This window comes from Zootoca vivipara, chromosome 14, assembly GCF_965207765.1.
Source record: "Zootoca vivipara chromosome 14, rZooViv2.hap1.1, whole genome shotgun sequence".
NCBI lineage: Eukaryota > Metazoa > Chordata > Lepidosauria > Squamata > Lacertidae > Zootoca > Zootoca vivipara.
The window spans coordinates 25,657,900-25,677,768 of NC_142597.1; the positions used below are offsets into that span (position 1 = coordinate 25,657,900).

General features: G+C 44.1%; 1 protein-coding gene across 1 annotated transcript; it reads left to right on the plus strand.

The window, feature by feature from the left end:
* The first annotated feature begins 12,026 nt into the window (after positions 1 to 12,026).
* On the plus strand, positions 12,027 to 17,953 carry SPATA19 (spermatogenesis associated 19). Its single transcript, XM_088658076.1, has 6 exons — positions 12,027 to 12,104; positions 12,333 to 12,389; positions 14,302 to 14,463; positions 15,298 to 15,380; positions 16,056 to 16,133; positions 17,866 to 17,953. Exons 1-6 carry the CDS (start codon positions 12,027 to 12,029, stop codon positions 17,951 to 17,953), a joined length of 546 nt encoding a protein of 181 aa, XP_088514202.1.
* Positions 17,954 to 19,869: the final 1,916 nt, after the last annotated feature.

Below are 19,869 nucleotides of genomic sequence, written 5' to 3' on the forward strand. Positions count from 1 at the left end.
GCTTTGATCAAAAGGCATCTTTCTTCAAGATCAGGGTAGATCGATACCACAAGGTACATCCCCTGCGGACTTGTGAAGATTATTTCCCTCCTGTTGGACATGAGCTGAGGTGCCAGAGTAGGCTGTCAGCCTTTCCAAGCAGTGCTCTGTGATTTTGCAGTCCCTTCTTATCCCCAGAGCTGTGTGTGCTGTGATTCTGCAGATGTGCCAAGAAGCTACAGCGTAGCATTTGAGCTTCCGGAGGACTGTAGGCGTGTGTTTTAAAACACACATGCAGGGTTCTAACCCGTGCAATTGCAAAGATATGTTTTCAAGTCTGTGAGCAATATCTGGTGAAATCTCAAAAACTGGAGGGAATCCTTTTTGAATCTAAGATTTCCAGTGGTCGGAGGGCAGGTCTGTTGTATCTTGTCCAGATTCTTCCCCCTTCCCAACGACCAGCAGAATAATTATGCAAAATGCAAAATATTGCAAATGGGCTTGGGTTTGCATAACGTAGACGGGTTCCAGAATTCTGCTTTCCTTTTGAAAAATCTGAGTCAATGCAAAAGTTTGAAGGGTTTTTTAAAGGACACCCAGCCCTGCCTACATATTGCAGCTTATCTTTACCGTGAAATGCATTTTAAGTTGTTGCTTCTTGTTTTGTCTTTAATGCAGTCACACTAGTGTAGAAAAAAATAATGATTGGGGTGGGTAATGGGGGAGGGAATGGGACATATTTCTAAGGGAGAGGGTTGGTGCAAAGAACTGGGATATATGATGCAAAGATTTTTGCCAGGCTTCTCTAGTTTGAAGTGTGCAACTTCCCCGTCAGTAACAAAATAAAAATAAAATAGAAAAATTCATTCCAGTAGCACCTTAGAGACCAACAAAGTTTGTCATTGGTATGAGCTTTCGTGTGCATGCACACTTCTTCAGATATGTGTGCATACACACAAAAGCTCATACCAATGACAAACCTAGTTGGTCTCTAAAGTGCTACTGGAAGGAATTTTTCTATTTTATTTTTATTTTGTTTCGACGGCAGACCAACATGGCTACCTACCTGTGACTAGAACTTCCCTGTCAGTATTATACTTTAGACCTACTGTGTGATTCTAACCTTGTGTGCTGGCATGAAGTTTGCATCTTACCAGCGGCTCCTGCTCTGCAAAAAGAGTAGAATCTGGTGCCGCTCAACTGAGAAGCATCTTCAGTTCAAAAATGGAAATCCCAAACTGAACACAGGTGAATATAGACGAATGTAATCAATGCAGGTTCAGGTGGGGGAAAAATATAATTAGGTAGTGGCTGTTTCTAAATTGCCCTCTCAGCAGGAGTGGTTTCCTCAACACTCACAACAGCACTGTTGGAGTGTGAAAGGAACGGCCACAGGGAAATTGTAGAAGGCACCCAGATGCACTGAAGAACCATCTAAAGGTTTTCCCTGGTTGGAGGATCACCCAGCTGCTAGTTTAAAGCTGCAGTACTAATCTGTTAGGTGGGATGAGGAAAGTTTCATGAGAAACAGAGGGGCAAAGGACTAATCAACAAGGTTTTCATCCTACTGTGCCCCTCAGGCTGATCCTGCTAGTTAGTATCTGGTCCATCAATCTGGGGTGTGGAACGATCTAGCACAAAATTGTAGTCATTTATGGGCATCAGGAGTGCTTACTCAGGAACCCAGAAAGCTTCAGCATTGCTGTCACTTGGCTCAGTAGGATCTCTTAGGGGAAACAGTTCCTTCACGAAACTTAGGATTTCCTAATCTTTGCTGTACATCTGTCCTTAAGGAACGTGTATATAGGTTGGCCTCTATGCATAGGTGGGGTGGGTATGGGGAACAAAAGTAGGCTTAGAAGCTGGAAAACAAAATATGATGGGTGGCTGCTTTCAGTGGGTTTCTGCCCACTATTTACTAAGCAGCTTCAAGGCACTTGACTCCTCTCAATGCTTCAGGCAGAAGCAAAGTTAGCGGTTATGCTCAGTGCAAGAAGAGTCTTCCTCCAAATTTCCTAAGAGACCTTGATGTAGGATGCCTAAGTAGTAGCTCTCAATCGGACAGAGGGAATGGTGGTAGTAGGGAGAGGAAACCATCTGTCTAGGCACTATATTACCTGTAGATTAAGTGGATCACAAAATGTGATGCCTCTGCTGGTGCTTCCAGACACCATCTCCTGTTCTGTAATTGGGCTGGCCAGAACTGGGATTCCTGCCTTGAGTTCTGCCAGGGAGGGTGAATGCCATTAAAGAACTAAGAAGTCAAAGTGGCAATCAAAATAGCAATTGAGCGACTGGAATGGGCTGCACCAGAGTTACAGCCACAAGGCTGATGCAATATTAACAAAACTTTCTTGAGGCTGTGACTCTTTCGCCTTTGGCAGAAGCCTAGGAGTCCTCATTCTCAGTGTTCCTTTTACTGTGGGAGGCAGAGGAGCACACACACATTCTGTGGAATGGCCTATCTCGCCCTCTCAATAGGCAAATGGAACTTTAGAGTTGAAGTGTAGGCAAGGTTGCACAGCTTCCTCTGATGCTCAGTGGTGGTTCTTGGAGTGAACAATTCAAGAAGGTTGGTGATTCCTTCCACATGGGCAATGCCTCCAGGCAGAAGAGGGTTTTTAAGGCAAATCTTGTGGATTCAGCCAGGTTCTTCAAGTGCTATCTTCTTGCTATAAAAACTTTGGAGGAAAGTTGGTGTTTATATTTAATTACATTAGCTATTTTTGTGTCCACACAAAAGGATTACCACCACCACCAAAGACCTGGCAGGTCATCCACAGGATGTGGCTTTTAATGTGAGCACCTTTAGGCAACCCTTTATAAGCTAAAGCAAGAATGTAATGTTTATGAGTGGGGGGGGGAATTTGGTTCGGTTTGCATTTTAATGCAAAACTCCTTAATTTGTACTTTCTGAAGCAATTTGCAAAGTAAAATGCAGTGATCCTTCAGAATTTGCACTTTTCCAAATTTTGTGATGCAGTTCTCCAACTGAATAATGTTTATAAAACTGTGTATGTTAGGGGCCCGGTGTGCCTAAAAATGCATATGTTAGTGAATATGGAATCCCCCCCCCCCCCGCAAAAACATGTTTATCCAGATATCTTCACACTAAAATGTGATGAATTTTAATGAAAACTTTTTAAAATCACAAACCGTTGTGGAATTGTGAGGAGCTGAACTCGGAGATATTTGTCCATCCCATAATGGGGCAATGGTGATTTTCTTTCATTTTCTGTTTTATTTCTCCATCACACATATGAATTTAAAAGGGCAGGTGTTTTCTAGTTTCAGCCTTTGTTCAGCAGGGGTTGCAAAGTGGAATAAATTTGAATATGTTTCTCTTTGGAAGGAGATGGGTGTTTGTTTCTTTTTAAAGGTCTTTTAGCTTCGTCGGTTTGTAGCAAGCAATGAGAACATCCCCCCCCCCAAAAGAACTTTACCCCAACCATTATTTTTTGGGGGGTGGGGGAGGTTCCATTTAACTGGTATAGCAGAATTAGAGTAGGACGTGTGTATGCTATCTCTCCATCTTGTTCCACATTCACTTATAGGGCAAATATATATCTACGGAGTCGTAAACATCTACAAAGCACAGTTTCAGCAGTAATACTGTTAGCCCTCTGTAATGCCAAATGCAAGCCAGAGTCTTGCTGCTCACCTGGTCCTGTATAGTATTTTAGGTATGAAGCTGGGGATGCCTGACTTTCTGACACCAGGTCTCCTGGTTTTCACTTGTGGTGCAGACTGTTACCTCCTGACACATTTCTGATGTGAATTCATTGGGACAAATAATTTGGGAGGTGTTGGTTTGTGTGAAATTAATCAATACATTTCAGACAAACTTTAGCAAGAGCATGAGAACTGGGGAGGTAGAGAAAATAGCCCTGAGTGGGCCATGTAGAAAATGTCCAGTTACTCATTTAGAGGGTATAGGTAACCAGTGGTGTAGCGAGCCGCTGCGACACCCGGGGCGGCAAATTGCCATGCACCCGGGGGGGGGGCGGTGTCGCTATGTAATGATGCATGCGTACAATGTAGAGGGGGATCACAACCCCCCGTGACTTCAAAATGGAGCCTAAACGGAGCGTCCAGGCTCCAGGTAGATAGCCCGCTGGCGCAGTGCACTGCGCTGCGCCGAGCGGGCTTTTTACTGGGAGGCTGGAGGGGCTGGCCTTGGGAGTGGCTGAGTGGGGCGCCGACTCTCACCCCCCCCCCGAGTGGAACCCAGGGCGGCCATTCCCCCCCAGCTCCGCCCCTATAGATAACATACACGGAGCTGGAGAGTGGAGTCGGGTGAACTGCCAGCTATCTCAAATGTTACCTTTGTCACTCCTGACTGCTGTTCTCGTGCTCCAATAAGGCCAGCATAAGTCTGAAGAACCTCCCACTGAAGGTTGGTGGTCCTATGGGCACACTTTCCTTTCACTTGGTCTCAAAGAGACTGCAGATGATTCCTGAGCCCCGTTTGTAAGATCAGTAAGACTTCCATTTAGGAGAGAGCTTGTTTTGCAGGAAGATGGTCCATTGACACTCTCCCTTCCAGCTACGGAAACTTGGACCTTCCTTCCCAAGCGCATGGACTTGGCCTTCCCCAGCTGGAAGACTCTATAGAAGTGGCTTAGTAGATTAGACCTCCCCCCTCCCCCGGTAAGTAGCTTGCATCCGCTTAACAGAAACAGAAGAGAGAAGCTATATCCCTGTCATAGTTTGAAAAAAGAAGAAAGCTACAATCAAAATTCTTTATCACGATCTTATATCACTCTGTAGAGACTTGGTCTCTGCAAATCTCTAATACTGTTCTACAAAAATGCCCTTGGTTTCCTCCGTTTGAGATCCATGGGATTTTTCCATAAGGTGCTATTGCTTTTTTTAAAATTTTCCTTTCTTACAATTTTTGAGAATTTATTTAAATCATTAAAATTGTGGGTCCCCCCCTTCTTTATAGTCTTGCCTACTGAATTAAACTGACTTTAACCTTTGAAGACCATTCGACCTCGATTCCATTTCTTGAATGTTGAGTATTACGACGTATAACTCACGTTAAGGTGCTTTTTGGTGCTGTTTCAAAGGTAGCAATTGCGGCGGATGGGGTGGAGAGCGAAGAAATTGACTTAAAAATAAATAAAACCAACAAGAGGGTACTCTCCTCCCTCCTCACTTGCTCCTTATCATTGTGTTTTTGTTCTTGGGTTTTTAAAATACTGACTAGTAGTCACTGCTACTAAAAAATAAAATAAAAAAATCTGTGATGTTGATTCCTGATCGGCACACTCCAACCTGTTTAGCTGTTAGCTATGGGAGTAGTGTGTAAACAGTGTAATGGTAGGTTGGTTTAATATATATATATATATACCGGTATATCATTCAGTACAAGCCAGGGTGGCATGTAGAGGGTTAATTTTGAACTTCAGATAACTCAGAAGGATTAAGAAAATTAAAAAAGAAAAAGAAAAAAACTATTTTTCAGTATGTCTGTTTTTTCCCTTCCTGTAAACAGTTTCAAAATAAAATCCAAGATACGATGGTGCTGTACCAAAGCCTTATACGAGACTTATTCCGTGAGATATATAATCTCTCTGTATCTTCATTGTTGCTCTTTGCCTCCATTTTTTTTTTTTGGTAAAGGCCTCTAAAATACCAGCAGAAATGAATTTGGGCTGCAAGCTGGCCTTGGGGACTTTTGCCAGCATTGCTGCCTTGCCTCTAGGGAACAAGGAGCCATTTCAGACCTCCCAAGGAAGCTTTAAGACTGGAAGCCCAAGGAACTCATGCTTCCTTCCCCCCAAATTTCTGAGACTCATCAGAAGTTGGGAGATGCAGCTCCTGATCCTAAGCCTGGAGGATCCATATCGCCTCCCCACATCAGACGAGAGGCAGAAATGTAAGGAGCAGGAAGAACATTCCCTTCCACTTCCTCTCTTGCCTCTCCTCTGGACCATCTGAAGTAGATGCAGGCTCAGCTTCTTGACTGCTGATGTTCCTTCTGAGGAATATGGAGGCAAAGGACTTCAGCCTCATCTCACCCTTTCCCAGGCCCTGAGTTTATAATGAAGGGTGGAAAGGAAGTCTAACCCCCTCAAAACACACACACACACACACACACAAAATAAACCCCACCCCTCTGGGTGCTAATTAATGTTTGGTCGAAGTAGGCAAAGATGACCTCACAAGTTTCGGGCGAAAGCGCCACTTTGTTCTCTTCCTTTCTAGTGTTCCCTTTCCAAGCTGATGAATGAGCAGAGGATAATCCGAACATGTGGCATGTCCGCACTACAGATATAAACCAGTTTATTGCCAGTTTTTAACTACCATGGCTCCCAGCAAAGGGACTCCGGAAAGGTGCCATTCTATCCAAAAGCTCAAAATCTCCCACAAATAATTCAGGACCCTCAGAAAAAATAAAAAATCAGTTGTGGAGACCATTACTGGAAGTCTTGAGAGCTGACTTGGATCCACACTGGTTTAAATGTGTAGTGTGGACATACCAAGTTACGAAGCTCCTAAGCTCCTCCTCCAGGAGCCTGTGGATAAATAGTTCTAACATACAGAGATTTTTATCATTATTCTGCAAGTGGCAAAAACCACAGTGAAGATTTCTGGGGTTCCAGTCAGTTTGGTTGTTTGGTTTAAAACCTTCCAGCATAGACAACAATGGCAGTGTATGTCATGTGGGCAAAGGAAACATTGACCATCCCTTCTGCTGAGATTCTCTCAGTTCCTTCTGATGTTTCTGTCCTTCCTCCTATAAAGAGCTTCCCCACGTGGCTTTTATTGGAGACAACTCCTGGGGGCTCTTAAGCAATAAACCCGCTCCTCTCTGCCAATGATGTTCACCCCCTCCTTAGGCATTTTGGAATGTTGTCAGTTAATGGAAACTATAGCCCCTGCCTTAAATGTGAACGATAATATGCCCTTAACCCTTTAACCTGCTGGTATTTTATAAGCCTTGCATGTTCATTGACTTTTCTTCTCCCCTCTGTATTTTTTATTTTATTTAAGAATGTACACAGTAAAGGAAATTATGGCAGTGTTACAATGTTACGTAAAACTAGCCATTCTGTAGGAGAATGATGGATTTTGGAACTGATTAAAAAACAAAACAAAAACATTTAATTGCTCCACATGTAACATTACTCTGCTTCAGAAATGTTTTGTATTTTGATATAAATAAACATTTGCAAAAAATGTCCTGCTGCGTGATAGTTTTGATTTTCTTTAAGCGTGCCCGTGTGCTTATTTCATTTATGAATCAATTCCTAGGAAGCATTTCAAAGTGATTTCACAATGCCATAAAGACATATATAAAACGATTGCACATATACAAGCAGTTAAAAGCATTGCCTATAATATATATACTCTTCAATAGGAATCATAGAATTATAGTCTAGGAAGGGACCCTAAGAGTTGGAAGGGATCCCAAGGGTCATCTAGTCCAACCCTCTGTAATGTAGGAATCACAGCTAAATAATCCCTGACAGATGGCCACTCAAAGTCTGTTTGAAAACCTCCAACGAGGGACAGTCTACCATCTTCCGAGGCAGTATAGCCCACTCTCAAACAGCAATTGCCCTCAGAAAGCTCTTCCTAATGTTGAGTCAGAATCTCCTTTCTTGTCATTTGAATTCATTGCCTTGGGTCCTCCCTGCAAAAACATTACTCCATCTTCCATGTGACAGTCCTTTAGATTTTAGAAGACGACTCTTAAATCACCTTCCCTTATCCTGGCTAAACATGCTCAACTCCTTGGTTGCCCTCCTCCCGGCTTGTGAGCATTCTCTTTGAATGGTGGTGCCCAGGACTGGACACAGAGTAGAGTGGTAATATCACTTATTTTTACCAGGACACTATCCTCCTAATGATGGCGAAAAGAAAGATGCATCTGCCTGAAATATAATGGGAAAGAGTTGCAATTGGTTGGTGTCACCACACTAATGCCTCAATTTCAATATCGTATGGAATGCACCTCCTGAGTGGGTGGTGTCTGGAGGACCAAGGTCTCCTACAGAATGCAATATTCAGGGATGAGACTATATTTTAGGCATCCTGGTCCCAAGCTGTGTGAAGCTTTGTACATCAGTACCAGCTTATGGACAGCAGTGTGAACTAGTGAGAATGTTGAATTTAAACCAAGGAGATGGTGTTTAAAATCCTACTCAAACGCTCACTACTGCTCATTGCACACAACCACATGCAAGAGACCCCAGATGCCTTTTCTGCTGCAGGGAAGAAGCATTTCCAGCAGTGGAGAAACGGGGTTGATGCTTAACTCTTTCCCTGCCCATCATTTATTCCCTCACACTTGTCCACCCCCGCCAAAAAAAACCTGATTCCCCTGCCCTCAAGGGTACAAATTATTTATTTACATTTGCAGATATGTGGCTACAACCCCATGGGGCGAAATGGCAGGCAGTACAAGGGTAGATGAGGCTTTCCTGCATCTGTGACTTCACTGTAAATAATGCCTTGTACAGCTCCACAGCTGTGCAGTTGAGTCCCCAAATCCCTGTGTCTTTGGCCCAGGTGGCTAGTTTGGGCTTCGGGAGGCTTTGGTGATTATAATGTGCAGAAAAGCGGTTCTCTTATTTCAGGCAGCAGATGGGGAGGATTGTTTGTTTGAATGCACTTCCACCGGGGAGGTTTAATGTGAGAACACAGGCTCCTATCCATCTAGGCTGCCTAAAATGCACGCACGTCTATAGGATACCGGTGCTTTAACCTCATGGATGGACCCCAGACTAGATCAGTCAATTTAGCGTGTGCTTAAAAGTCTATTTCATCCTATTCCACATTAACCTTTTTAAGCAGGGAAATTCAAATTAAAATACGTAGTTTATTTATTATGTTTATTTATTATGTTTATTATTATTTATTTATTTATTATGTTTATTATGTTATTTATCACAGCATATTTAAATATGATAATTATTATCCCATGCATTTCTAAGGAGTTTCTGACTAAACATCAGGAAGAAACTATTAGGCAGTAATAGCTGCTAGACGGTGGAACTGTCTCCCTCGTGAGGTTTGTTGGAGGTTCTTAAGCAGAGGTTGGATGGCCATCTTTCATGGATGCTTTAGCTGTGATTCCTGAATTGCAGAGGGTTGGACTAAGATGACCCTTGGTGTCACTTCCATCTCTACACGTCTATAATTCTATGTTTCTAAGAGTTCTGCAGCCTCCAGCTGCTTTTGCAACCTGAAGTTTTGTTTGTTTGTTTGTATTTTAAGGCATGGAATGGAGAAAGTGGACAGAATCCCCCCCTCCCTCCCTCTCTCATAACACTAGGACTTGTGGACATCTGATGAAGATGAATGTTCAAGATTCAGGACAGATAAAAGAAAGTACGCCTTCACACGGTTCATAGTTATAGAATGGAACTCGCTCCCACAGGAGGTAATGTCAGCCGCCAACTTGGATGGCTTTAGAAGAGAAGTTGACAAATTCATAGAGGTAAAAGGCTTTCAATGGCTATTAGATATGATGGCTATTATCTGCCTCCATGGTCAGAGATAAGCAATACACGTGAATACCAGTTGCTAGAAAACTGGAGGGGAGAGTAGTGCTCTTGTACTTGTTTCCTGTTTTCAGGTTTCCCATGGCAGGGCACCTGGTTGGCCACTGTGAGAGAACAGGATGCTCCAGCTGGCTATTATTACTATTATTACTATTACTACTACTACTACTACTACTATTATTATTATTATTATTATTATTATTATTATTATTATTTTCTATCCCACCCATCTGGCTGGGTTTCCCCAGTCACTCTGGGCAGTTTTCAACAGAACATTAAAAACAGGATAAAACCACAAACATTAAAAACTTCCCTAAACAGGGCTGCCTTCAGATGTATTCTAAAAGTCGGATAGTTCCTTGACATCTAATGGGATGATACCACTACAGAGAAGGCCCTCTGCCTGGTTCCCTGCAACCTCACTTCTTGCAGTGAGGGAACCGCTAGAAGGCCCTCAGCACTGGACCTCAGTGTCTGGGCTGAACAATGGGGGTGGAGATGCTCCTTCAGGTATACTGGGCCGAGGCCGTTTAAGGCTTTAAAGGTCAGCAACAACACTTTTCTTACATTCTGATCTGAAAAAGCACCTTGGAAGGAGTAACCATTTGGTGCCTTCTCTTTAGTTTTAACCAAAGTGCAGGGTGTTAAGGAGTCTAGCTCCTAAGCACCTGAGATCAGTGTGCTCACATTTTCTCAAAAATAAATCCCTTCCTATAACCCTTTAAAGACTTCTTTCTGCCTGGATTTGTTTAAAAGTAAAAAGGATTCACTTAAAAAGTACAACAATGACCAGTTGTCGGCAGACTTCCCGCTTTCCTGCACTTCCAGGAAAAACCAGCCTGGGACATCATAAGGTTTTTGGAGAATGAGCACCCAGGGAGGCTGCAGAATGCTGGAAAGATGGTTTGAAGAATGACAGTGCGGACACTCACAAACACCCCTGGACAACCTCAAAAGTCCTCACAAACACCCCTGGACAACCTCATGAGAAAATCCTACATCCACTCAAATAGAATGAATGAAGCTAAACATTGGAAGATTCAGGGCAGACAAAAAGAAAGTACTTCTTCACACAGCATGTAGTTAAGCTATGGAATTCACTCCCAGGACTTTGGTGGCAACTGTGCTCCAAAGAGATCTCTGGGTAAGTACAGACATGTGTGTTTGTTGTACCCAGAATCCTAAATGGACACCAGTGTGACTTTGGAGATTTGACCAGGCACTTTATGGCTTACCCTACCACCACCACCTGCCACACACACTCTCTCTCTCACACACACACACCTTGGAACAGACACAATCGGTCCTGAACCAATCCGAAAACATTGGTTCTGAATCAGCATGCCATGGATTCTCCAGAGATACAACTCAGCCAGCCTTCCTATTTAATTTGATGGAGGGAGGGGCAACTCTAGGGCAACTTCCTTCTGTGTGCATGGGATTGTTTCCCACAGGCGTTAAAGGGGGAGGTTTGAGGCTGCAGGGCACAAAAGTTAATTCCCATACCATGCATTCAAAGTTAACTTGGCACTTTCAATTGTATCAACACACTTCTTACACTCCGGAAGGATATGGCAGGCCATACATTGTTTTGAAAGTAATGTGTATTCATTGCTTTTCTTGACATCTGATATACAAACCCAACCAATACTATGTCATCGTCCTCATGCCCCATCTACTACTGCTACTGCTGCAGCTACTACTACACTACTACTACTACTACTACTACTACTACTACTACTACTACTACATTATTTGTATGCCACCCATCTGACTGGGTTGCCCCAGCCACTCTGGGCAGCTCCCAACCAAAACATAGTAAAAACACATAACTGAGGTCCACCATTCCAGAAATCAAAGTCCATTTTTACTAAACTTGTGAGCATAGATAATTCCCAAATGCATTTTGTATTAACTTATTTCAGTCAATAACCAGTTGAGGAGGGACACAATATAGTACATTAAGTACAATATTAAATATAGAATTTAAAAACTACGTAGAATATAAAAAGTGAGAAATTTAAAATAATTCTATTGAAATGAGGCAGAACAGTTTAAAGTGTTAATAATTTTAAAATTAGGACAAGCTATTGCTGCAGCACAAAAAACAGCTACCCAGTATTTTATGCTGTTGGTGCACAACCCGTTTTTGAGATCTTTAGCTAAGTGCCAAATGAAGATCATCCATGTATCTTGTCTTTTGCACCTTGCTGCTGGCCCTGCAGTACTCAGTAAGCTTCTCATTCAAGGCTAGTTGTTGGACCTTCACAAGCCAGCCTCTCGTGGTAAAGTCCACAGTCTTCCAGATTCAAAAGAATAAACAGCTATATGAATCTGACCAATAAATACCTGCCCTCCCCATCTCATTATGACATCATGGTTGCCCGGACAACTTAGTGCTTAGTGACGCAATAATGTCTTCCTGCCACAAACACACAACTGGAATTGCAGAGGCCACAAGTTTTCTATGGCAGATGAGAACGGTGGCTGAGGCAAGGGAGATCTGGCCCTCGCCAAGAGTGCCTCAGGATGATCATTACCACATGGGGAGCGTACATCTTGTTCCGCAGGGCTTCTAGAACACCTTTCCCAGCTGACAATGCTCCAGTAAGGGCACAGGAGGTTGCTTGGATCCTTGGGCTGCTCTTTGGGCCCAGAAGGGGCTGTGAATTGGTGAGGGGGGGGGTGATATCAGTGCTTTTCTTCTAGAAAAAGGGTGCTGGTACTGCGTACCCTTGAGTACCCCACATCTTTATAAAAAGCACTGGTGGTACTTACTATAAGGTGACCCTGTTGAATTTCTCACTACCACTCATTTCCCTTTTTCCCTTTAAGGTTGATAACATAGTTGAGCCAGAGATAGAGTACGTATTGGAGCATTGGCTGAAGAAGGTGAGTGTAATGAATAGGGCTACAGGCTGAAATTGGGGGCAGGTAAGCCATAGCTCGGGGACGCGTTGTTCGGTCCCAGCTCCTGCCCACCTACGGTAGCAGTTCGAAAGCACGTCAAAATGCAAGTAGATAAATAGGGACCGCTACAGCGAGAAGGTAAACGGCGTTTCCGTGTGCTGCTCTGGTTCGCCAAAAGCGGCTTTGTCATGCTGGCCACATGACCCGGAAGCTGTATGCCGGCTCCCTTGGCCAATAACGCGAGATGAGCGCCACAACCCCAGAGTTGGTCACGACTGGACCTAATGGTCAGGGGTACCTTTACCTTTAAGCCATAGCTCAGTGGCAGAGTATCTGCTTTGCATGCAGAAGCGCCCAAATTCAATCCACACCATCTCCAGGTGTGTCCAGGAAAGTTTCCCTGCCCAAATCCTTGGGAAAGCTTCTAGCTTAGACAAACCTATCCAGATATTTGGAATGTTGGTGTGTGTTTTAATCTATTTTTAGTTTATTGATTATTTGGGGGTTTGTTTTTTAAAAATGCTTTGAACTGATGTTTTTACTAATAATATCATTGTTTCATTCTTTTTATAAGCGGCTCTGAGGTTGTTGTTTTTTAACCATCAAGCAGTGTATACATTTTATGAAATGAATAAAATTAAAGCTACCGCTTGTCAGCGTTGACAGTACCGAGACAGATGAAAGAAGGGGCTGAGTTAATATTGGGCAGCTTTCTATGCTCCGTCCATGCAGACTGCTTGGAAGGAATTCGGATCCAGCACACAACATTAGCATGGAAGACCAGGGACCTATGTAAGCGCTCATCAGGGGGTTAACTAACCACATGAGCATGAGCATGCTAGTGCCACCCTCCTCAAACTCATGCATGTTCAAGGACAGTTATCTGCACCAGGTTAGCCTTCTGCACTTAGGGAAGCTTTTGCATGTTTTTGAAACCACATTTAACCAAGGCTCTAAAATGCAGAGGAGCCTACAGGGTTATAGGATGGCTCTCCATTGTGGATAGTATCGTGGGTAACTAGGATAGGCGTAAGCCTAACTGAGCCACATGGGCATGCTTTCACTTCCACATGTATCTAGAACTGCCGTCACACACATCATTCCCAAGTCTTTTCCATCCTGGTTTACATCAATCCATTGTTGTTTCAAACCGCACACACATATTTATTTTTAAGCATTTTATCTCAGACCTATGCATTTCTAATTTCCCTCTCAATATCTGCTTTCCTAAATATATTTTATTGTGCAATGGGGAGGGAGGGAGAGCGAGAGAGAGAGAAGAAATGTTGATGTTCTGCCTTGAGTGGTCTTTTTGGAGCCATGAGTTGCAAATCAGTTGGTTGGCCCTGGTGTGAGTGAGGGTTTGATCCTGCATAAAACTTAGCTATGCTGAGGTCCTGTTCAAAGTCCCCTCTCTTCATACTTTGCCTCCCATGATATCTAAATTGCAATCTCATTTCGGGGCAGAAGCCCATTTCTTTTCATCTCTCTTCTTATGAAACTCTATGAAGTCAAGTGTCATTCACATTTATGGCTTGGCATAAATCAGTAGTCGTACCTTGGAAGTCCAACGAAATCAGTTCTGGAAGTCCGTTTGACTTCCAAAATGTTTGAAAGCCAAATTGTGGCTTCTAATTGGCTGCAGGAAGCTCCTGCAGCCAATCAGAAGCTGCGGAAGCACGTTCGGACATTCGGCTTCCAAAAATAGTTCGCAAACCGGAACAGTCACTTTGTGACGTTCGGGAGCCAAAACGTTTGGGAACTAAACTGTTTGGAAACCAAGGTACAACTGTAATGACATTAATGGTGACCAACTAGTTTTGTATGATAAATACTGTAACTTCACTTTGGGGGAGAATATGGTGGTGGCATGTGTGTTTGTGTTGCCTCTTAGATCGAAGAAGATGCTGTCAAGATCTTTAGGCAGAAGTCAGAAAACAGGTCGGACTGCTCAGGGGAAGGGATCAGAACTTTTCCTTCGGTTGGCCTAGATTTGGCAGCAGCAAGATCAAAACCAGAAACCTGGGAGACCTTTGAAGACAGGAGGCCAGCAAGGGTGAGTGAGAGCTGTAGCAGTTTATGTGCAGATGAGAATGGGATAGAGAAAAGGAAGCAGAGGAGCAATACCTAGGTGACTTATAGGTTGTGGATGCACCATTTATTGAAAGTGCACCCCCCAAAAAACATCTGGAGAACTGTATTTTGTTGGGAATTGTGTTGTAATTTGTATTGTGTTGGGAATTATGGTTCTGTGAGTGGTAAACTACAGTTACAGTTTTTGTGTGCATGGTGAGGAATATCCTTCTAATGTGCTTTAAATGTATGGTGTATATGCAGCCATAGCCTGCAAAAGCAAGTATTCTATGGAGAAATCAGTGTATTTCTGTCTGCATCAGTTTCAATAAGTCCATTCTTCCCCTACTTTCTGCATAGATTTTTTTTTTAAAAAAAGAGCTGTACAACAAATTTGCATTTAAATTGCACATAGTTTTATATGCACTTTTCCTTGAAATATGCAACTTGTAAGCTTTTTGTGCTCATTTTAAACTCACGCCCCCCCCCTTTAAAATACATATTTTTGGATTTTTGGTCCTGTACAGAAGACATTTTCAAATGTATTTTGACTGGACCAAACCTGCATTGCAAAATTCAGAGAAGTGAGTATGCAATTCCAAGTGGAAGACTGGAATTTTCATGGCCCTCTAGCAACTAGTGTGGCTCATTTACCAGACGTGATGTATCTAGCAATACCTCTGGAAGTGTCTACTCGATTCTGACCAAACTACGGCTCCTAGAGCAATAAATACAGGAGGCTTAGTTTGGCCAGAATTGAGTATACACTAAGATTTTTCTGGTGCAAATAAGCAAACTTTTCATATCACTGTTGCAGGAGTGTTCCAGCACAATACTTTCATCCAGTTCCAGCCTGGACCTGACAGATGACAGGACAAGGATCCAGTTTGCCCGATGGAGGTGAGCCTTCACATGGGTCAGTGGTGTCCATTGAAGAGATGAGCAATGGCACTCTGAATGATCTGAGTGCACACTCTTGAATGGGGTAGAACATTGATCTTTCCTTGAAATATGCAACCACAAAATAGTTTGGAGTGTGGGAAACCTTTGGTCACCCAGATGTTGCCAAACTACAACTCTCATCACCCCAGGAAGGCTAGGGATAGTGGGTGTTGTAGTTCAGCAACATCTGCTTGGCCAATGGAGGACCTGCAACCCTCTAGATGTTAGTAGACTCCAACACTCACCCACCTCAGTCAGCAGAATGGCCAGAGACATTGGGAGTGGTAACCTAACAATATCTGCAGGTCTGGAGGTTCCCCACCTTTGGTCTAGAACATGATCCCAAATGATTGCCTTGGATGGTGGTTGACTCTCCTTTGGAAGGGGTTTTAAATAAGAGGCTGGATGACTACCTAATGATCTCCCCATTATCTTGATTCTCTTCTAGTTTAATTGTTTTTAATGTTGTTGTTTAAAAATTATTGTAACGTATTTTGGAACCTCATGGGGTGGTTAAGAAATTTAAGACAACTCTTCTTGTTGGGTTGTTGTTGTTGTGGTGGTTTCCTGGGCAGGGGTTGGACTAGATGACTTATCCGATGTCCTTTCCAACTCTGTGATTCTATTTTTCAGTCACACCCGGGTGTATCATGTCACGAGTGATATGAGAAAGGATGCCATGCAAGAGAGGCTGGATAAAGTGAGCAATAGGTGAGACCTAGCTGGAAGGGCAAATAGCATTTAGCAACTTTTCTGTTGCTTACTCATATGGGGAATGGCCATAGCTCAGTGGTAGAGCATCTGCTCTACATGCAGAACGCCCCAGGTTCAATCCCCAACACTACCAAATAAGATTGGGAATGTCTTCTTCCTGAAATCCTGAAGAGCTGCTACTTTCAGTCAGTGTAGAAAATGTTGAGCTAGGTAGACCAATGCCTTGACCCAGTTTAAGGAAACTTTTTACACTCCTGAGATAACAATTCTATCCCTGCAAGTTCAATACAATGTTGCCCTTCCGCCCTTAACACCAGTTTCCAAAAATAATTCTTACCTAGTTCTACCCCATTAGTATGAAAATGAATTCACTGAATCCTAGATGTGATCCAATGTGGAATTCTTTTAACGGTGCTCATATCAGTGAGTCTCTAACCTTAGGAGTGGGAAAATAGATCATAACACCTCTCTTCTATTTTCTATAGTCGAAGTTGATCTGCATATGGATATTGCAATTTGAATCACACCCAAAGAGACTGGCAAAGGGTATTCCATTTAGGCCAACTAGTTGTCCTTACCTTCTGTTTTTATATTGTTTCATACGGAACTTCCTTACACTGAGTCAGACAATTGGTCCATCTAAATATAAATATATATTTAACAAACTTTATTGAAAAATTTAAATACAGGTAAACTTCAAACTAAAGCGTTCAGATAATTTCTCCATAGTGGCTGCTGCGACTGAGACAGAATGGAGTTACTGTCAAACCCATCTTTCTTTGCTATTCCTCATATGTGTAAAAGAAAGCACTTCTGGAATGCTTAACTCACTGTTGGAGGGTGATAAGGGGGAAATTTGTCCATCTAGTTTATTCTTGTCTACACTGACTGGGATTTCCAGCAGAGGTCCTTCCTAGTCCTGTTTGGAGATAAGAACAGAAGAAGAGCCTGCTGGATCAGACCAATGGCTCATCTAGTCCAGCATCCTGTTCTCACAGTGGCCAACTAGATGCCCCAATGGGAAACCAGTGAGCAAGATTTGAGCACAAGAGCACTCTCCCCTCCTACCATTTTCCAGCAACTGCAGAAATATTGCTGTCATCTCCATTGTCTCCAAGACATATGGATGCCAACCAATAGAGGCCCATGGGATGTAGGTTTCCCACTCTGGGATACATCTTAAAGTGGGGGTTTGGTGACAAAGTGTGGGGGTGGGGGAGCTCAAGAGGACCACCATGCTTGACCTTGAGCATACTGTGTGGGTTTCAAGTCAGGGAACATTCAGACATGCTCTGCAAGCCCAGGATTGCCCTTGATTTCACCCTGTGGACTTATAATAGGAGGCAAGGTGGTTGAGCAGCACCTGTGGGCTGCTGCTCCTCCTTTTTCTGGTGGACTTGCAGTATCCTAAGTGGCTTGCTGGCCTTCCAAAGAGCCTTGATGCCTTCCTCTCCAACCCCCTTTCCCAGAGCTGCTCTATTGGGTAGCATGTCTGGAAACCTCAGTTTTATTGATGGACTCGCCACCTCATATTGCTGTGACAGGCTGACGTGCTGGTGTGTTTGGGGCAACTAAGTGGCCATCTCACAAGGGTGGGTGGGTGGGGTCTTGTCCAAGGTTCCTGGATGTGCACCTTCAGCAGGTTTTTGTGCCCTGAATCCACTACCAGCTCTTGTCCAGATTCTGCAGGAGAGCAAGTTCAGTCTGACCTCATTTCTTTACCTCCCAGTGTCTCCAGGGTCATGTTCCAAGCTGTGACTGACCTGGACAGCGGCCCGTCGAACACCAATCTCCACTTCTCAATGCCAGCGTATTAAGACAGGGACAGGTGAGGTGCTCACCCCCAGCCCTCTGCCTTTCCCTCCATGGGATTTTAGCATTTCAAGGGACCCCGAGGCCATTTAACCCCACTCATTGCAGGAACCTGCAGCCACAGCGGTGATAGGTGGTTGCCTATTTCTACTGAAAGACAGCTGGCCACCTTTGTTCCACTGCTAAACAGCCCTTACCATTAGGACTATTCTATTAATGTTTAGCTCTATCAGCCATGATGGCTATGATCTGCCTCCACAATTGGAAATCATTATGATTCTGAATACTCGTGGCTGGAAACCATAGGTGAGCACGGTTGCGCTCATCTGCTGCTTGCAGGTTTCCCACAGGCACCTGACTGGTACCTGGTAAGAGCAGGATGCTGGGCTGGATGGGCCATTGATCTAGTGATCTAGTGGGTTGGGTCTGTGAGCTCTGTTCATGCCACCTCTAGTGCCTCCACAACCTTGGAGGTTGGATGTGTTGACAGCATTGGCTCAGCATCCAATTTGGTCTCTGTTGCCTCCCCTGCAGGAGCAATCTCCTTACCACCAGGAGGCAGTGCTGGGGTAGGGAAACTCAACTGCAGGATGTCTCTGGTTAGAGGTGTCTGATGCCACAGGGGTACTTTTCTGCCAACCTGAACTATCCCTTCCTTGGACTCAGCTTTCCATTTCCAGGACTTCCCTGGGCTCAGACACATCTTGGGATCCCACAGTAGTGGAGCAGCGTGGGAGTGCCAGGTGGGCCTGTTGCCCTGGGCGCACAATCTGAGGGAGGGCGTGAAAACCAGGTGGCCCCACGGAGATTCCTTTCATGCCCTGCCTGGCTCCAGCAGCGTGGGCTGGGGAATGCAGAGGGTGAACAGCACCTTCCATGCCATGCCCCCACTTGGCATGTGAGCGGCTGTCCAGAGGGAGCACGGGTTGGGGAATGCGGGGGATGCTCTTCGCCCTCCGTGCCCCGCCTGGTGCGCGAGTGCCCATTGGGCATTGAGGGCTGGGCAAGCATGCTCCACCCTGCCTGGCACACATGCACCCGCACCCGCCTCAGACACTGGTGAACAGCGCTACGCCCCTGCCTACAGTCACTTCCCCCATCCTGCCAGGAACCCCTTCAGGTTTGCCCAGATCCAATGCCTCAAGTTGCTTCCATTCCTCCTCAGGATCCTCCCATCCCCTCCTATGGCATCTCTATGGGACTCATGACCTCAATGTTGTTGGACTACAACTCCCATCATTCTTGACCACTGGTAATACTGGCTGGGGGGGTTGATGAGAGTTGTAGGTCAATGGCATCCTGAGGGTCACATGTTCCACATCCCTGATCTCATGAATACAGCTTGGGCAGGAATCTGGGGGAAGGAAAATGCAGAAGCCTCTAGTAAGGAAGGAAAAAGTAAAACTTTAATACGGTCAAAGACCAGCAAAAGAATAATACAATTCAATTCATAAGTTATCTTCCTATAACTTATAATATTATTGAAAACTACACAATTTTAAAATTTTATAACATGTAACATATAACATATAACATGGCTGTTTTAAAAACAGAACCTCTATCACCTCTCCATCTGCTATGGGTTAACTAGGGTCTTTATCTTTGGTGGTTGCTTTCATCATGGCTTGTCTTGTTCTAGCCACCAAATAGCAATATTTAGCTACAGCCCTAGTGATCCCTGTATCTGAGTCAGCTAGCAGATATTTAATGTAAGCTTCCCCTGCTCGGCCGGGTTGGTTGGCTAGGAGCGGTTCAATTAGCTCTTTTCTCGTCTCTCGGTATATTGGGCAGGGGAGCAAAATGTGCCCAATTGTTTCGACCTCTTTGTTGTTACATGGGCATAGTCTTTGGTCAAAGGGAGCCTTGCCAGCTAATATCGCTGAGGGGAAAACATTGAAGCGGGCCCTAGAGAATGCCCAGC

Coding starts and splice junctions, on each gene's coding strand:
- SPATA19 (XM_088658076.1), top strand. CDS start 12,027: ATGATCATTACCACATGGGGAGCGTACATCTTGTTCCGCAGGGCTTCT. Junction 14,464..15,297: donor AAGACAGGAGGCCAGCAAGG/GTGAGTGAGAGC, acceptor TCACTGTTGCAG/GAGTGTTCCAGCACAATACT. Junction 15,381..16,055: donor ATCCAGTTTGCCCGATGGAG/GTGAGCCTTCAC, acceptor TCTATTTTTCAG/TCACACCCGGGTGTATCATG.